The sequence below is a fragment of the Bos grunniens genome, chromosome 3, assembly GCF_055505025.1.
Source record: "Bos grunniens cultivar Pamir isolate PY7600 chromosome 3, Bosgru_T2T1.0, whole genome shotgun sequence".
Taxonomy (NCBI): domain Eukaryota; kingdom Metazoa; phylum Chordata; class Mammalia; order Artiodactyla; family Bovidae; genus Bos; species Bos grunniens.
Window position 1 is genome coordinate 118464420 of NC_141167.1, and position 20324 is coordinate 118484743.

A 20324-nucleotide genomic window follows, 5' to 3' on the forward strand; every position below is an offset into this window, starting at 1 on the left:
GTGTCTCACAGATCCACTCACTTAAGTCTCTCAACAGGCCCCTGTGAGCAGGTGCTATTATTATTTCCAGTTTACAAAGTCAAAGACTAAAATCTAAGAGGTCAGGTCATGTGTTCAAGGTCACTCAGTGATCAGAGATGGAATTTTAACCAAGGCTGCTGGGCTGACTCCAGAGCCCTTGTTTATAACCATGCGTTTGCATGCTAAGTTGCTTCAGTCGTGTCTGACTCTTTGTGACCCCATGGGCTGTAGCCAAGATCCTCTGTTCATGGGATTCTCCAGGCAAGAATACTGGAGTGGGTTGCCATGCTCTCCTCCAGGGGATCTTCCCAATCCATGGATCAAACCTGCGTCTCTTATGCCTCCTGCATTGGCAGGCGGGTTCTTTACCACTAGTGCCACCCGGGAAGCCCGTTTATAACCACGGCACCATCCTAAACTAGTTTCCAGCATGTGAGAGACCAGAGGCACTACAGTTTCCAAAGCTCTTCCCCTTCATTGTCAGCACTGATAGGTAAGCGAGGCCTTAGTTCCATTTTACTGATGAAGATACAAACTAGAATACAAGTGTTAAGCCAAAACCAGAAATCAGAATGGTTTGATTCTTTATACAGTACGTTGGGTGATCCTGACCAGGATATGGAATGGAATGGAATATTATGGTAACTCTCAAAGCCAGAAAAGGTTTTAACTATTACAATCTCACACTTTAGAAGAAAATTAGTATTTATGCCCATCTTCTATGTTGGGTGCTGTGATAAAAGCTTTGTGCACATTATCTATATAATCTTGACAAGAATCCTAGGGCAAAGAGCTTAATTATCCCAATTTACAGATCAGGTCATTGAGGCTTGGTGAGATTGATGTCCATCACGAATGGCAAAGACTCAAACTCAAATATGACTTGTGCCAAGGCACACGCTCCTACGTTGGACTTTTTGTTTTATTTTATCTTTTACCTTACAAGGTAGGTATTATTATCTGATGTTTGCAAATTAGGGAAAGAAAGAAAAGCCAGAGAGGTGAGGTGACTTCCCCCAAACACAAGATCACCAGTTGGGGGATCTAAGAGCCAGTATCTGGTTGACTGTGTGCAGAACCCACACTCCTCACCCTGGAGACTTGGGTCCCAGCTCTATGAGAACTCTTGAGAACACAAAGCTGACTCCTCCAATATTCCTGTATGTGTGAGTCAGCCTAGGGAGTATGGGGCTGTAACTCTCAGGGAAAGTTACTCAACATTGTTGGGACGAACTGTTCTCCCCAAAAGCTGACTTCTCTTAACCGTGACATAAACTGAATGAGCGAAATTTCTCTCTTCAGAGTTGTGGACTCTAGAAGCTTCCCGGGCTGCTATGGATCAGAACCTTAAGGAAGTTTGAATATCTACTCAGCTGCTCATACTGGGGTGTGAGGGGAACCAGGTCAGAAGGGAAGTGGCCTTAGGGACCCCAAATGTCATGGGGTCAGCCTGAGAAAAGATGCCTGCCCAGCTTTAGCCAAGTTCAGTGGGTTCTGTGACAACAATTCCAGGAGACACTGCGTGATGGGCATTTAGATGCCCTGCTGAGCCTTCATCAGCCTGGATTGTGCTCCAAGCAAGATACAGGGTTCAATGAGGAAGGGTTCAAAGATTTGAATGGAACTTGGGTTACCACACCTGGGGCCTGGTGGGTTTCCATGGAAGCCCCACGTTACCTGTTAAGCAGCTGAAAGTGTCCAGTGAGTTATTCTGGTGGAGGAAAGAGGTCAGGGACCCCACCATTAAACTCTAGTCTCTTCCCACCCCAATCATTTCCGTCACGGTTTACAAATAAATATAGATTAAAAACAGCATAATTAAGATTTTTAATTCCATTGTTTAATGGAATTAAAGGCAACTAAGCACACACAGATATGGCAACCACTCCAGTACTCTTTCCTGGAAAAGCCCATGGACGGAGGAGCCTGGTAGGCTGCAGTCGTGAAGAGTCCATGGGGTTTCGAAGAGTTGGACACAACTGAGCGACTTCACTTTCGCTTTTCACTTTCATGCATTGGAGAAGGAAATGGCAACCCACTCCAGTGTTCTTGCCTGGAGAATCCCAGGGATGGTGGAACCTGGTGGGCTGCCATCTATGGGGTCACACAGAGTTGGATACGATTGAAGTGACTTAGCAGCAGCAGCAGCAGCAAGCACACACCTTTCAGTTCAGTTCAGTCGCTCAGTCGTGTCTGATTTTTCGCGACCCTATGAATCGAAGCACACCAGGCCTCCCTGTCCATCACCAACTCCGGGAGTTCACTCAGACTCACGTCCATCGAGTCACTGATGTCATCCAGCCATCTCATCCTCTGTCGTCCCCTTCTCCTCCTGCCCCCAATCCCTCCCAGCATCAGAGTCTTTTCCAATGAGTCAATCCTTCGCATGAGGTGGCCAAAGTACTGGAGTTTCAGCTTTAGCATCATTCCTTCCAAAGAAATCCCAGGGCTGATCTCCTTCAGAATGGACTGGTTGGATCTCTTTGTAGTCCAAGGGACTCTCAGGAGTCTTCTCCAACACCACAGTTTAAAAGCATCAATTCTTCAGCACTCAGCCTTCTTCACAGTCCAACTCTCACATCCATACATGACCATTGGAAAAACCATAGCCTTGACTAGACGGACCTTTGTTGGCAAAGTAATGTCTCTGCTTTTGAATATGCTATCTAGGTTGGTCATAACTTTCCTTCCAAGGAGTGAGCATCTTTTAATTTCATGGCTGCAGTCACCATCTGCAGTAATTTTGGAGCCCAAAAAAATAGTCTGACACTGTTTCCACTGTTTCCTCATCTATTTGCCATGAAGTGATGGGACCAGATGCCATGATCTTCATTTTCTGAATGTTGAGCTTTAAGCCAACTCTTTCACTCTCCACTTTCACTTTAATCAAGAGGCTTTTTAGTTCCTCTTCACTTTCTGTCATGGGATCCCTAAATTTTCTTTCCCAGGAATAAAGCAATTTTTATTTCTTCAAAATTGTATGCTCACTGACGGGACATGTTTGGACTGGAGAGTTAGCCCTGGGTGTTTTTCTTTTTTTTGAGAGGACGAGTTGCTGATGGGGAAGGAGGTATCTGCCGTCCACACAGCCCTTTCCACTTGTGTGGAACTCAGTTCAAAACACACTTTTGCTATGTGCCTGTGTGCATGTGTGCTAAGTCGCTTCAGTTGACTCTCTGTGACCCTAGAGACTGTAACCAGGCTCCTTTGTCCATGGGATTCTCCAGGCAAGAATGCTGGGGTGGGTTGCCACGCCCTCCTTCGGGGAAGCTTCCTGACCCAGGGATCGAAACTGCGCCTCCTGTGGCTCCTGCATCACAGGCAGATTCTTTGCCACTGAGCTACTGGGGAAGCCCCTATTCGTGCATACTGCATGCCAGATCCTGAGTCAGGTTCTGGTGGTATGAAGAAGATAAGGAGGCATGCCATGGGCAGCTGTTCAGGTTGTACCATTCTATAACCCTAAGGGACACAGAATTGTGTATCTATTAAGTTCTGTTCCTGCAGATGCTGGAAGGTGACTTGAAGAAGACATGCTGGCTGTGATGTCAGTTAGACACAGTTTCTGCCCTCAATGAGATCACCATCCAGCAGACAGCAGGGCTGTAAGACACTAGGAGATCACAGGCTAGAAGCTGGAAGAGCCTCTCACTTTTTCCCTTTTAAGAACAGGCTACATATGTAGAGTTAGATAATGATGGAAAACAACTTTGGTGCACTCTGGTCTCCTTATGATTATTGCTGTGTGTGTGTGCTTAGCGTGTATGTGCTCAGTCGTTCAGTCGTGTCTGACTCTACGACCCCATGGACCACAGCCCGTCAGGCTCCTCTGTCCATGGGGATTCTCTAGGCAAGAATACTGAAGTGGGTAGCCATGAGCAGGGATTGAACCCAGGTCCCCTGTATTGCAGGTGGATTCTTTACTATCTGAGCCACCAGGTAAGCCTGTTATTATTGCTAGTTAACGACAAAAATTCCATTCTTTTACCATTACCACCTCCCACGGACTCCCACGACCCAAGTATCTTCCCCCATCAAAAGAACATCTTCTCTGACCTAAATAGGAAAAGAATTTGAAGAATATATGTATGTATAACTGAATCACTTTGCTGTATACCTAAAACTAACATAACATTGTTAAAACAACTATGCTCCAATACAAAATATAAGTTGGAAATAAAAAAAGAACATCTTCTCTTGTCCTTATGCTCCATTGCCCCAGTCAGGACAAGGCTATTAGTACTCATTATTCTTAGGAGTGAAAAAGCAAAAATACAAAAAAAACCAAGCTGACTCTGAAAGACAATGTTTCTTCCCAATCTCTCCAGAGGCTACCCCAGGGCAAAGCTGGCTGTGCCCAGTTTAGACTTGGGGCATCGAACTGTGAGATTTACAGTCTCAGGACCCCTGCCTCAACCCCTATTCATAACCTCCAATACCTTTCCTCCTGCATCTAAGATAACTTCCCTGCAGCATAATAATTCACCTTATGCTCCAAGCAGTGCCAACATCACATACGTTACTTTATTATGCATTCATTGGCTTTCCAAGGCAAGTGAAAAAATAATTTAAACCAATTATGTACAGAGGCTTGGTTAGTTTTCCCAGTAACTTCCAGAAAGATCCCCATCCCCTTAGATAGCAAAGAAGGGTTACGTTTAACATCTATACAAAACTCCACCTATAAAAGTCGCATGTGTAGAAAGGTTTCTTTATTATAAGCATCACGTCTGGGGAATGGGCAGGGATCAGGGTGGGAGGCGGAGGAGCATGTGCAGGGTGGGGTCCGCACACACCTGCCCGGGCTAGTCCTGTGCAGGGGGGCTGGGGGCTGGTGGGGCTCAGGTGGTCTGCAGTGGGGTCTCCAACATCTCCATGAGGAAGGTGTCAATGGGTGTGTCCCCGATGAGCTTGAAGAAGAAGAGGTGCTCCAGGCACTTCAAGCCGATAGAACGCAGGGCTGGGAGGCGCAGCAGCAGCTTGGCAAACCTGCAGGGAAGCGAGGAGACCTTAAGAACTGGGGGTTAGCTGCTGGCATGAGGCCTCTTGTTTGGTCTTCTTGACCAATCTATGGTTAGAAGAAAGAGCCTGAGAGAGGAATCGAACACAGCCAGAGAATCTCTAATCTGGGGGAGCTTCAGAAACAGGCTTGAGGTCTCATTTAGCTTCTTTAGATGGAGGTTGGATCCTGTGACCTCTTGAGGAACTCTTGACTTCTGTGGTCACATCCCAGAATTGCCCTCAGCAACCCCATTCATGCCAAGTGAGAGCTAGTCTACTTGCCATGACTCACGGCACCAATCCTACCCACGAGATGTTCCTTACGTTCTTTGTGTTCAGAGGTTCCTGGGAAGATCTGCCCAAACACTTAGAACACAGCACACAGATGTGCTGAATCCACAGGGGTTGTCACCATCGGGGAAGGTGCTCCAGGCATTCAAGCCACTGGAGCGCGGGGCTGGGAGGTGCAGCCACAGCTTGGTAAACCACGCATCAGGCACTGCAGTTGGCTCTGGGATCCAGGGTGAGCCCCTGCTCTCAGGACCAACAGTTCTGATCGCCTCACCAGACTATGCATTTCTTCACGACACACTTACCTTAAGCAATGTGACCTCAGTGTGCCTCAGTTACATTTTTGTTACCACTTTATAACCACTTTGTACATCAGCTTCTTAGTCTATTGCTTACCTTTGTTTTATTTTTTGCCTAAGAAATGTGGCTTTCTTTTTTAAATTAAAAAAAATTTTATTAAAATATAGTTGATGTACAATGTTGTGTTAGTTTCAGGTGTGTGCAGCAAAATTACACAGTTATGCATTTGTATATATACATGTATATTCTTTAGCTTATTTTTGTTATAGATTATTACAAGGTATTTAATATAGTTTCCTGTGCTACACAGTAGGTCCTTGTTGGTTATCTATTTTATATGCAGTAGTGCATATCTGTTAGTCCCAAACTCCTAATTTAGCCCTCCTCCCCTTTCCCCTTTGACAACCATAAGTTTGTTTTCTACGTCTGTGCGTCTATTTCTCTTCTATAAGTTCATTGGTATCACTTTTTTAGATTCCACATATAAGCAGTATCATACGATATTTGCCATTCTCTGTCTGACTTACTTCACTTAGCATGATAATCTCCAGCCACCGTGGAGAACACCACGGAGGTTCCTTAAAACACTAAGAATAGAGTTACCATATGATCCAGCAATCCCACTCATAGGCATATATCCAGAGAAAACCATAATTCAAAGAGATACATGCACCCCAGTGTTCATAGCAGAACTATATACAATAGCCAAGACAACATAAATGTCCATCAGCGGAGGAATGGATAAAGAAGATGTGGTACCTATTTACAATGGGATATTACTCAGCCACAAAAAGAAGGAAATAATGCCATGTGCATCAGCATGGACGTGCTTACTAATTAGGAAGAGAGGGAGATAGGTAATAGTGGTCTCTGCCCCTTGTGGGCCCACAGTCTGTTAGGGGAGACAATACACACATGTACACCCACACACTTACTCACACATGCCTCCGTCACATGTGCACACACACACCCTCATCATTCTCACAGATGCGTACACACACACTCACTCACACTCTAACCCACCCTTGCACACAGAAGCTTGCACACACACATATTCTCCTCCATTCTCATCTGCATTCACACACTGTACAAACACTCAGGCACACAGACATGTGTAGACACACTCACACTTTTCTATAATTAAAGACCTTTAGTTGCAGGGCTCAACAAAGGGAGAGAGACTAGTGTGTGAAGAATTAGCCTCATTCCGACACGTCCCTCAATCAAGCCACATTTCCAACCTGCTTCTGTGGCCCTTCTTCATCTCTCAAAGTCCTTGTAGCCAATGAAGCTTACTTGTAATGTTATTTATGATAATGACCAGAAATTAAATAACTTTACTCACAACTTTCAATAAAAATTACAGGAACCAAAATCATGTTAGCCACTACAGCTTTAAATCAGCAACTTCTGGTTGGGCTGGGTCTTCCCTGGCAGTCACAACATTATTTCATGAGAAATTTTCAAATTGGAATTTTGATACTCCTTGAAAATGCATATAGGTCTATATTTGTGCCAAAAGAAGTTTTAAAGAAATGTGGCAATATAAGAAAAATAACGTAGCACCATCTTAAGAGGTAAGAATTCCCTTTCTATATGGAAAAATTAAAGGTCTATATCAAGGCCAGCACACACCTTCAAAATGTTTGATTAGGAAGCTTCTGAGTGCATCTGAATGGTATCGCCAGGGTGTGAAGAGGCCATCAGATAAAGAACAAGGAGGCTGAGCCCCTGGTTGTGGCTCCGAATGGAAGTTTTATGGAATTAAGCAAAGGAAAAGGCTTTACACTTCTTTATAAAGTGTAAAATTAGACTGATTATTTCTGAAAATGTATTTTTTTTTACTCTAAAAAGGCCAAAGTTTCACAATATGTAAAATACTAAGCATTTTAGATGCAAACTATTATACACAGAATGGATAAGCAACCTACTGATTAGCACAGGTAACTATATTCAATATCTTCTGATAAACCATAATGAAAAAGAATATATATATACAAACGTGTATAACTAAAATCACTGTGCTGTACGCAGAATTAACACAGCATTATCAATAAAATACATTTTTTAAAATGCTAACCATGCTGGAACACGGCTGTCTCTGCCTTCTGCCCCAGGTTTAGAAGCTGAGATCAAGCCTGGAGAAATAAGCACGCTCACTAATAGAGCCACCGGGTGGCAGTCGCATTTCTCTCTGACAAGTTTGGCAGCAAGGCCTTTGAGGGTCCCTGCTGTGTGAGAAAGAGAATGTTCCTGCAAGCTCTGCCCTTTCCTGAGTTTTGGTCTCTGCTTTCTGGCTAGAGCAAGCAGAACTCGGCCCTGCAAGGTGTACTTCTGAAAAGTCTCCACGGAGGGGCAGCCCTCCACCACCGAGAAAATGGCCGTGACAGGCCCTGCGTGCCAGGAACACCGTCTGCCATTTCACAAACCAGAGGTAAGCAGCCTTTGACACACTTCCTACCTGACTGAGCCAAGTAACATCCTGATGGACCTACTCGGTCTCAGGGCGGTCACTGTCTGTCCAGGCTGCACTGGACATACCAGAGGTACCCTCTGCACCCACTTCCTGAGCCCCCAGGCCCTGCTTCAGGCCAGGCAACAAGTGTTCTCACTCGTGCCTGGAGGCAACTCAAGCCCCTGGCAGTCCCTTTCCTGGGAAAACAGGCAAGTTCCAAAGTTTTCAAAGTGACATTCATCAGAAACAACAATATGTCAACCACAGGGTAAAGACTAGACACATTAGGGTCCATCTATCCTCTGAAATATTATAAATTCATTGAAAGCCAGAATTTTGTGCTAAGGGAAGAAAATAGTACACTGAACCAAACGATTTCAGATCTGTAACTATACATTTCTAAGTATACATATATGCATAAACAAAGCTACTAGAACTATACCTCTCAAATTTACAATCAATATTATCCACTTAATTTTTTAAATACATTCATTGTTAATAGAGTTAATGTATTTTTTAGATACATTCATTTTTAATAATAAAAATAAATACATTTAAAAATACATTTTAGATACATTCCTTATTCAAAAAAGCATGCTTGGCTTTTATAATAAGACAAAAAAAAAGAGTTTTGTTTTTTAAAGAGGAAAAGGATGAGTATGAGCTGTCCTAGTTCTAATGCCTGGCTCACAACATGTGCACACACAGAAAACCATGTGTGATGCTGCCTCACAGCTGGGAGACCCCGTGAGTGGCACCAGCATTCTGGTGAGTTTTCAGTCAGCTCCTAAGGGCCGGAGGCTGAGCTGATGTTGGCAGCCAGGCCCTGCTTGCTGGGTAGAGTTTTTTCAATCTTACCCACTTCAGGTATAGAAGAGACTGCCAGGCACCCACCAAAATCCACTCTCCCCTTCTTCCTTGGCATCCAGCTGCGTACATTCTCCAGATGAGCCATGTGACCGAGTGTTAGCCAATGGAAGTGAGTGAAGGGAGATGGGCCCTTTCCAGGTCAAGGCGTTGCTCATAGAGTCTCATCCCTGTGCCCCTCCTCCTCTGCCCCTCAACCATCAGCATACAAACACAACGTGACCAGGGGACCATGGAGCCCCAGAAAGGAGGAAACCTGGGTTCCCGAGTGATGGCGTGGAAAACAGTCAGTGCTCTAGACTGATTATCCAGCCAGGACTGATTTGTGAGGAGGAAACACATTTGTGTTCAACTACAGACATTGGGAAACCTGTTGTCACAATGTACTCTCCCTAACACACGAGGCCTGCACATTTATTGTGCCAACAGGCTGGATCCCACTCACTCAGATGCATTCATTTCCTTTGACAAAAAAGCAGAGCTCAGCCTCTTCTAGAAAACTGATAGGGGCTTATGATCCAGGACAAATGGGCTAATGGAAATTAGATTTCATAGGGGAATAAAAGTCATCAGTGGGAACTGGGAACACATATAATTATTCCTAAAAACAAACTAATGCCTTTAAAGGAGTTTATTTAGGTTTCGTTTTCAGTTTTCTGTGAGATTTGTGGATCTTTTTCTCTCTTTTTAACTAGAGTTAGCAGAGTAAGGAAACTTTTATTCAGTTGTACTTGGGGCGAAATGTTTGGGAAAGGTATTCAACGACTCAGGAATACTGGCAGATGGTCTGAGATCTTCTGACCCATGTTCTCCTTTTCAGACAAGAAGTTCAGGCCCAGCACCTTGCCAGAGCCTACAGATGGCGCCCTCAGGGCCAGCGGTCACCCCTCTTGGCTGCCAAAGCCTGTACCTTCTACTGCAGTAGGGCTCCCATTGGGGCGAAGTGGAAAGCCGTGTAGTCACTTTGGAAAACACAGGCTCTTTGAAATCAAACACGCTTGTGTTCACATCTCACTACACCAGGCCCCAGCTCTGTGATCCCGGGCAAGTTCCTCATGCTTTCTGAGCCTTGAGACCTCTTTAGAAGTTAGAGATAAGGACTTCCACAATTATTCACTCATTTGCACGTTCACTCAACATTTAGAGATGAGTATTACTTGCCAAGAATGGTGATGGGCTCCAGAGTGCTAGAGTGATGCCACAGTGGTGAATGGTGGATACACAGGAGAGACAAGACCTCCAGTTTCATGAAGCTAATGTTTGAGTAGCTTTGCGCTGGTTGTGAAAAAATCTAGACAGAGCCTGCTGACCATCACCATCCATCAACAGCTATGTTGTTAACATTCTTTCAGGACTCCCTCACCTGCCTGGTTGTTCTGGATACTTTTGCTTGGTGTAGGCCTCAAGGGTGGCATAGACCTTCTCTCGTAGAGTCTCTACCTCAGACGGGTTGGAGAGACCCTTGGCATCTGAAAAAGACAGCTGGTTAAACCTCTGGTTACACACCTCTGTGGAACATCCTGTTACAGAGGCTGTCCCCATTCATATAGGCCACCTCCAGTAGAGTTACTAGAGACACAGTGGATGAGGGGCACTGTGAAATACACAGAGCTGGTGCTTTGTGTCTACCAATCTACCCAATAAACTCCTGAAGCAAAGGTACCCACCGCTGACTCCAAGGAGGAGAGTTTCCTTCTATCTGGGCCATTGTACATATACAACCTTTACACATTTATTGACTAAGTGCGGGCTGAATGAAAAGACAGGGAACAAAAACCACACATACCTATGTCCTGCTTCAACTAACTGATCACCTAATTCAAGAGATGAAGTGCATCTAACTGATCACCTAATTCAAGAGATGAAGTGCATGCATCAGTTACTATGTAATTCTGAATACTCATCTTTCCTGACCCGTGGCAGCCTCTGGTGAAAGCTGAGTCTTGCTCCTCCTTGCAATGCTTGTCCTCCTTGAGCCCCCAGGACATCATTCTCCGGTTCTTCCCTGTCTCACCCACTGCTCCCTCGCAGGCACCTTTGCTGTTTCTTCCTTTCCTCCACAAATTCTAAATGCGGCCGTGCCCCAGGACTCAGTCCTCAGCCCTCTGCTCTGCCTCTGCTTACTCCCTGGATGAGTTCACGCCAGCCTCAGAGCTTTCCATGCTAGGTATAGGCTGACAGCTCTCAAATGTACATCTCTGGTCCTGCCTCTCCTCTGAACTCCAGAATCACGTGAATAATTGCTTCCTGGTCAGCCACTCTTGGACATCTACATCCATCTCAGAGTTTCACGTCCAAAGACCTGCTTCCTAGCCACCCACCCTTAGAACTTCCATTTCAGTCAATGAAAATTATTTTCCAGTTGTTCAGGAAACAAAAATATTTAATGCCTCTTTTCCATATCCTATGTACAATCCATCAGCAAAATCCCATAAGTTCTGCCAAAAAATATATGCAGAAACTAACTATTATTTTTTTTTTTCATGGAAGTAGTTAACTTGAGGCAGTGACCCAGGGAAGAGGAGGGAGGCACTAAAAAAAGAAAAAGCAGGGAAAGAAGAAAAGCCAACACAAGAGTACATGATCGGACTGATCATGGCCATGGGCAGCTGGGACTCATTCTCACAGGGACCCTCTAAGGAGGTATGTGGAATGTACTGCAGAATTGTCCACCTAGGGAAGGAAGATGGAAGCACCTATTTACTCACTAGTTTCTGTCACCCCTGGAGAACCTGACCACATTTTACCACTTCCTTTACTATCCTAGGCCTCTGTGATCTCCCACCTTCCCCGCTGACCCCCAACATGTACACTTCATGCCCGTTTGAGACACTTTTCAAGATGGCTCAAGGAGCAGAGGCCATGCAGAGGTGACTCGGTCCTCCCCACTGACAGGTCTCCTGGCCCTGCCTTCTCCCCTCTCTGTCTCAGCTGAGCTAGAGGGCCAAAGAACATCAGCACACTGGGGGCTGACCAGGGAGGAGGGCTAAGCAAGACGCTGTCACCTGGGTTAAACAGCACGATGGCTCGCAGGCACCCCAGCTCTGACTTATCCATCTGCATGTCCTTCATTTTGGAGACCAGCTCAGTCAGAACTCTGTTCACAGGAAACAATGACAGGTAATGAGAAAATCATGAGCACCAGACCAAAGGCTGATAAAATGAATGCAATCAATATTTATTATGTACCCACACACCCCCCCCACATTTTCCAGTCAATGTGCCAGGTACTAGGGGCACAGAGATGAATCAGACACAGTCCCTGATCTCAAGGAGCTCACAGTTTAATCAAAGCAACAGACACAGAAACAGCACAGAGCAGCAACACCAAGCCAGTGACTGACATAATCAAAGTCCCAGGAGGAAGCAGGGAACTCAGAGAGGGGGCTGGAAAAGCAGCCTAGAGGTTTTGGAAATTGGTAGAAATGCAACAGGCAAAGCAGGGCGAGGGCACTGCTTTTCTGGTGTTCACTGACACAGTAGAAATCTCCAGGCACCATCAAGAGGACTAAGTCCACTGAAGACCACGTGTGGAACTATTGTGGGAAAAGGCAGGGAAGGAGTAGAGACGTCTTAGATCGACATGCATATGGTCCTGGAAGACCATTTAGGGGTTGGAAAGGGACCACAGGTCCCCAGCACTGGGTAGAGACTATCTTCAAGCTCACCCTTCCCTTTCCTAGTGCATCTCCATCCTGTCACCCCAAGTCATTCATCTCTACCCATTTCTCATTTCCTTAAGTCACCTGGCTTAATTTCCCTGAGGGCACAGAATCCCAGACTGAGGCCATTGCTCCCTCAGCAGGCTTGCCCCAGAGAGATGCAGAGTCCAGCAAAAACCCTAGCTCATCTTTCCTGGACTCCTAAAGTCAGATTCTAAGCCTTCATTCCTGTCCCAGCCCTCTAAGATAAGCAGTTCAAACTCCCCACCCCTAATCATTCAGTCATGTCCAACTCCAGAGACGGTAGCCCGCCAGGCTCCTGTGTCCATGGGATTCTCCAGGCAAGACTACTGGAGTGGGTTGCCATTTCCTTCTCCAGGGGATCTTCCTGAGCCAGGAATAGAACTCAGATCTCCTGCATTGCAGGCAGATTCTTTACCGACTGAGCTATAAAGGAAGTCCAGTCTTACTAGGTAATGTTAGTAACACCGTCTCTTCCTTGGAAACCCACGGGTTTTCATCTGCCAGTAACTCTGTTGGCCTCTGACCAGCTCTGTCTCCTCGAATCAACATTTCTTTTAATCACTTTCTCATTCCCCAGGTTTATGCTTTCATGTGCTTAATGGTCTCTGCTTCCAACCATATATGTACAGCTGCTTGAGCTATCCATTCTAAACACACAGATGCACACATACACACACACACACACACACACACATGCTGGAAGCAGAAGAGAAACACCTGTCAAAGATGGAGCCAACCCCAGCGCTGTGGGCACTGCTTCGGTGGACGTGTAATCCCGTGGCCAGAAGGATGCCATCCTGCACAGAAACTGAGCGATGGGAAAAGGAGGCGATCAGCAGCTCATTCCACCCTGCAAGGATAAGGAGGTGGCCTTGAGGGAAACCTGACCGCACTCTCGCTTCATGGATAGTCACCCAAGGCATGTATTATTATCCTTTGGAATAAAAGTAGAATCAGAAATCCAGTTCCAGACAATACTGCTAATTAGTGAAGAAACAAACGATAAGACTGGGGTGTCCTGACTTGGGGCTATGCCCATCCCCCAGTTTCCCCCATGCTGCCTAGAATGGTAGCTTGAGAACAAGGACTCTTTATCCCCCAGTCCATCAACAGATATGGATTGAACACTTAATGGGTTATAGTCACTATGTTAGCTGCCGTGGTGGATAAAGCAAGCATACCTTGCAGTCTCTGCCCCCAGGACCTGACAACCCAGTTTTATTTCTTTGGCGTTGTCTAGTATCACCCAGCATGGCATGAAGCTTTCCATCGACACTCAGGGAACACTCATTATTTGATAGGAATGAAATGAGTGCGCTGGCTTCCAAGGCTCAGCCAATCTTCATGAAATTTCTCTGTTGGCTCCGTGACAAAGAGGAGCTTTGGCATATGTCAACTGCAGTGTCCCAGAAATGGGAGGTGAGAGAGATTACAGCACATAGAATATTAAAATAGGAAGGGACCCTGGAATCCATCTAGTACCAGTCTGAGAAAAAATCTTTGGCTTCCCTCAGTTCATCTGTGAAATGGGAATATCTCTATTTTCCAATTTCATAATAATAATGAGGCAGAGCTTCAGACTGTCTTCAGTAAAAACTATTTAACTCTCTTCGAAAATTAAATGCAATTTATAAAGGCTATGTACAATTTGCATGGAAAAATAGTTCTTTCCTGGTTACTACAAGGATTCTAGGAAGCAGTTTAAGAAACCCAATAGACAGAAAAGTCTCTGCTTCTTACTAACTTTCCTCTTTTTGAATTTTTATGTGTGTGTTTAAAAGTTATTTTTCTCTGATAATAAAATGCATGTAGAAACTAATACGAATTTCACTGTGTAAAAAATTTTTTAATATCAAAAAAGAAAAAGTCTTATTCCTCCATTAACAAACTGTTTTGTTTGGGAATGAAAAGTTTGGGAGAGGGCCATCTAAATTTAAGAGATTGTAAGTAATATAAAAAAGAACAATCTCACATAGTATTATCCTGTCTCAACAAGATGCACCAGCTTGGATGGGTTCAACTCCACCAGGTCACTTGTTTTAGGACCCCAGGGGCAAAATGGCAACCCAGTGCTTGTCCCAAGAAGAAAGGATCTTTGGTATCACTTACCTGCCCGGAGCAGAATGACTTGGTCCTCCAAGGTGAGGTCAGAAAAGTGGGGAATACGCTTGGCCCATTCAACGAGAGTAAAAAGCTGCTTATCAGCAGCGTGGCATATATTGGTGACAGGGTCATTAGTCTAAAAAAGGAACAAAGTAATCTGAAGGGACAGATTCGAAGACTCAAACACGTCCCTTGCCCATGTCTAGCCCCATCTAAGATATGGCAGCTGGATGGAGATCTAAGACCACCTACCGAATTCTCCGTGTTCATGTCACCATAGGATTCTGTCTTTGGTTCAACAGCAAGTTCAGCTTCCAGAATCCTCTCCACGGGCATATCTTCATGGCCACTGTTGGCACACTCTGCCTCACTTTCAGCCCGCTCCCGGCTTCTCTGCCTTTCTTCCTGCACAGCTGGCAGGGACAAGGAAGTGCAGGTGTTACCACGTGCCCAGGACAACAGTGGGAAATTTAGTTACCTCCCTAAGCCTCCGTTTCCTCATCTATAAAATGGGCACCATTATGGCAGTGAATCAGGACATTGTCCTTTTAACAGATGAAACCAAGAAAGCAGAGTGTTTGCTTATGCCTGTGCAGAAGTGTGGATTTTTCAGTCCATGTTTTCCAGTTCATAATGGTGACCTCTCTAAGAAGTATGCACTTTAAGCTTTAATTACCTCCAATTCTGCCCTTTCTTTAAATGAACCACCATCTCCTTGCATGCTGTATGCCATGTCCTTTCTCCACCGGCTACCTCTAATAAACTATGAGCACGCAATAGTTAAGTAACAAGCACATTACTCTAAAAACTCCCTCTGTCAGATCCTATGCATCATCCTTGGCATTCACGTCCCATTAGGTCTGCCCCTAGTGCACCAGCCTGAACACAACATCACCTGATCTGACTTGTCAGGGAAGATCTTTAGGGAGCCACGCGGGCATTTAGTAAGCAGGAGGCTGGAGGAATGTCACCTAGATGACATTTCAGAATCAGTAGATGATTTAGGGGGTGAGGAAGGGTACACAGGCAGAGGGGGAGGCTGGAATTTTCTCAGATTGCCAAAACTTAGGGTTTTCATCTAGAACCTTCTGGGTCTGTGCATGAGAATGTCAGCCAGACCCCTTCCCCAATTCTGTCCTCTTCATTGGGAGGACAGTCTCTGTGAGGTTAGTTTCAATTCTCCCAAAAGCTTTAGTTTTCATCTTATTCCTAGTAGCAATAAACAGAATTCAATATTAGCACACATCTTTTTAAATCCCAAGAATCAAGAAAAGTATACTCTAAACAGTGGCTAAGCGGGACCTCAGTGATAACTACTGCATCAGAGACTTCTATGTCTCATCCCCTCTCCTTCCCTCCCCATCATGCACTTTCCCAGGCACCTCCTACTCTCTGAGGGCAGAGGGAGCTGCAGAGACTGCAGAATGAACTGGGACTGGATGCTGGACATTCAGTTTGTCACGCAAGGGATATTATCGATCTGTCAAAGTAGGTCAGAAAAGGGTCTGCCTCACAGACACAGCTGATACATCACAGTCTCAAATAGAGACGCACCAAGAAGCCTCAAGATGAGAATACTACTCAGGGGTTGAGAGGGAATGAGGGTAGGAAGGAAGGAGTAAAGGAAGAAAAGAGATTAAAGCAAGGGATTAAAAAAAGAAGAAACAGGAGAGAAAGAGAACAAAGATGAGAAAATAGCAGAAGAGCAAAAAATCATGTACTTGGAGTCAAATCTTTTTCAGAATGGGCCTGACCATTTCCTAGCTAGTAGCATCAGACATGCTACTCAGCCTACAAAGCCTCAGCCTCGCTATATGTAAGGTGGGGCTTGTAGTACTTAACCTAGATTGTTTTCTGTAGATTAAATGAAGTAATTTAAAAGTTAAAAAAGTAGCGTTTTTCCTCCCCTTGGTCTCTTTTTACACTCTTGGACTCTGCTCTGGTCCTCTCTCCATCCCCTCTTTAGACCTCCTCCTCTCTCTCCTTGTTTCTCTTTTCCCCTCATCCTTTCTTTCTGTCCATTCTGTGAGCCCTCATTCACTGACAACATACAGAAACTCTCATATGTGTTATTATATTCAGTTGGATTTGCTGGTTAAAGTTGAATGCTTCTTGTATTAATTTTTTAAGATAGGTTAATGGGCTTCTATTTGTCTTAATTTGAAAAGATGGGAAAGCAATATAAGTTCCTTTTGTGGTCCTCAATTGATTTCTTCTATAGATTTGTAACACTCAAGGAAAATAACTTTCAAGCTTCACAGAAAATAACCTTGGCTTCAGGGAATTAGATCCTAATCCCAATTCTGTCATTAATTGAGTGATCCTTTTCTAGTCACTTCTTTTTGTGTGTGTGCCATGAATCTTCCTGTCTTCAGTAGGAGTCCAGTATCTCTGGTTGGAGGAAATTCTCTGTGGACAGACATTTTGAGCTACTGCTACTCCATACATCAGGCTACATTTAGAGGACAGAGGGATCTAAAACAGGATTATTCTTTAGTCCAACATATATCTATTGGGATGTACTAAAATAGCCAAAATTTATCAAGCTCTTTCTCTATGTTAGAATTGTGCTCAACATTTTTCATAGATTATATGTCATTTAACCCTCTGAAGAGCTATCAACCACAGAGAAGTTAGGTGACCTGCCTAAGGTCACAGAGCTAGAAAATGATGAAGTCAGCATTGTAGGTAGACCGAGGCTGGCTGGCTGAGCCTACCTCTAACCCCTCTTTACTACCTCCAAGGCTGTAGGCTGGTTGGATTAATAAATCCACAGGGATATCAAATGCTGCCTAAATTGCCTCAAAATAATCCATTATCTTACTACCCAAACCACATTATATGACCCAAAATTGTGGAAACAGACTACCCCAGAACTCTGAGGATTGTTTGGTGGCCTGGATGCCAGAGGGTCTTAATCCTATAGCAGCTCTGACATTAGCTTGCTATGTAAGCTTAGGCAAGACTCTAGACTCTCAGAACTTCTTCTTCTTTCAGAAAATAAATGTGTTACATCAGACAACAGCAAATGTCCATTTCAGCTTCACCCCAATATGTACCCTGATCCCAGACAGGTGAGTTCTGAGCCCACCCCAGTTTTATCTCTTTCTATCTGTCCAACTCTCTAGTAATATAAATTCCATAGTATCACTCAGTTATCTGCTCCAGAATTTCATTATTCTTGTCCACAAGAAGGCGTATGAACTGAGCCCTAAATTTTGCAAATAAAGACCAGAAATTATAGTGGCAAAGGGAAAGCTGTCCAGTCACTTTTTTAAAGTGACATTTCATATAGTGAGATAAGGAATTGATTCACTTCCTCACCTTCTCTTTGTCAGGGTAAATAGTATGAATTTCCCGAACAGCCCTTTTCCACTCCTAATTGTTAATGATTCAGCTTTTCATCACTCTTGTTTCACCACATTATTTTTTTTTAATTTTATTTTATTTTTAAACTTTACATAATTGTATTAGTTTTGCCAAATATCAAAATGAATCCACCACAGGTATACATGTGTTCCCCATCCTGAACCCTCCTCCCTCCTCCCTCCCCATACCATCCCTCTGGGTCATCCCAGTGCTCTAGCCCCAAGCATCCAGTATCGTGCATCGAACCTGGACTGGCATCTCGTTTCATACATGATATTTCACATGTTTCAATGCCATTCTCCCAAATCTTCCCACCCTCTCCCTCTCCCACAGAGTCCATAAGACTGTTCTATACATCAATGTCTCTTTTGCTGTCTATTACATAGGGTTATTGTTACCATCTTTCTAAATTCCATATATATGCGTTAGTATACTGTATTGGTGTTTTTCCTTCTGGCTTACTTCACTCTGTATAATAGGCTCCAGTTTCATCCACCTCATTAGAACTGATTCAAATGTATTCTTTTTAATGGCTGAGTAATACTCCATTGTGTATATGTACCACTGCTTTCTTATCCATTCATCTGCTGATGGACATCTAGGTTGCTTCCATGTCCTGGCTATTATAAACAGTGCTGCGATGAACATTGGGGTATACGTGTCTCTTTCCCTTCTGGTTGCCTCCCTTACATAGAAAACCCTAAAGACTCCACCAGAAAATTACTAGAACTAATCAATGACTATAGTAAAGTTGCAGGATATAAAATCAACACACAGAAATCCCTTGCATTCCTATACACTAACTATGAGAAAACAGAAAGAGAAATTAAGGAAACAATTCCACTCACCATTGCAACGGAAAGAATAAAATACTTAGGAATATATCTACCTAAAGAAACTAAAGACCCACATTATTTTTTTTTTAATTCAGGAACCAAAACTGGACCCAGCTTTCTAATAATGAATCAGAATACTAGGTTTAAAAGAATCTAGAGCCTATTATATGGAGTAAGTCAGAAAGAAAAGGACAAATACCATATATTAACACACATATATGGAATCTAGAAAGATGGTACCAACGATCCTATATGCAGGGCAGCAAAGGAGACACAGACATAAAGAACAGACTTTTGGACTCAGTGGGGGAAGAGCGTGGAATGTGTTGAGAGAATAGCATTGAAACCATGCGAAAAACAGATGATCAGTGCAAGTTTGATGCATGAAACAGGGCATCCAAAGTCAGTGCTCTGGGATAACATAGAGGGGTAGGGTGGAGGCGGTGGGGGGGAGGTGGGAGGAGGGTTCAGGATCGGGAGGACACGTGTATACATATGGCCAATTCATGCTGATGTATGGCAAAAACCATCAAAATATTGGAAAGTAATTATCCTCCAATTAAAATAAATAATTTTTGTAGAAAAATGACAGCCCAGGCTGTTATAATCTACACGTCCTTGTTTGACTTACTTTTTTTAAAAAAATGAATCACATTTCCCATCGTTTTCTCCGTGAACCACTCTGACCCTAATTGAGCCGGAAATATTTAGGTTGAGTTTTGAGAGACAGAATTAGACTGTGAAGCAATAGAATCGAATATAGGTGATTCTCAGTCAGTAGCAATCACACTCTACGCTTATGCGAGACACACCTTGGGGTCATTAATTTAACGTTTTGACTATCACAGTGGTGGGAGCTACAAAAAGTGAGTATCAATTCTATGCTGGTGAAGAGAAGACCGTCTCTACCATCTGATTTTTCACATCACATGTTCCAGTCTAGAAAACTGTTGACCCCTCTACAGCAAATATGACACAAACATAAAGTAGACACCCAGTTAATACATGATGAATGAATGAATGAGCAAATGAATCATATAGAAGCATCTGAATTACTAAAACATCTGACTCCAATATTTAGTTTAAACCACTCATTGATTCTCTCAACAAATATTACCTAAATATCTACTATGTGCTAGTCACTGGTGATACAGCAGTGGGGGGTAGGGAGGCAGGAAAAATACCCCTGCCTTTTTGGAGACAGGTAGTAGACAAAATTTAAATATGTGTTCGGTTCAGTTCAGTTCAGTCGTGTCCAACTCTTTGCGACCCCATGAATCGCAGCACACCAGGCCTCCCTGTCCATCAAAAACTCCCGGAGTTCACTCAGACTCACATCCATCAAGTCAGTGATGCCATCCAGCCATCTCATCGTCTGTCGTCCCCTTCTCCTTC

The 20324-nt window shown here is 44.0% G+C and overlaps 1 protein-coding gene across 2 annotated transcripts in view; it reads right to left on the reverse strand.

Annotated features, from left to right (window-relative positions):
• Positions 1 to 4718: 4718 nt before the first annotated feature.
• RXRG (retinoid X receptor gamma) overlaps positions 4719 to 20324 on the reverse strand; it is a 60241-nt gene continuing 44635 nt past the window's right edge. For both annotated transcript variants that reach the window (XM_086393842.1, XM_086393843.1), the window contains 6 exons: positions 14977 to 15137; positions 14731 to 14860; positions 13339 to 13471; positions 11941 to 12032; positions 10299 to 10404; positions 4719 to 5010 (listed from right to left, as the gene is read on the reverse strand). In XM_086393842.1, coding sequence (XP_086249968.1) covers positions 4863 to 5010; positions 10299 to 10404; positions 11941 to 12032; positions 13339 to 13471; positions 14731 to 14860; positions 14977 to 15137 — 770 coding nt within the window. In that variant the 3' untranslated portion in view covers positions 4719 to 4862. The remainder of the gene's footprint in view (positions 5011 to 10298; positions 10405 to 11940; positions 12033 to 13338; positions 13472 to 14730; positions 14861 to 14976; positions 15138 to 20324) is intronic.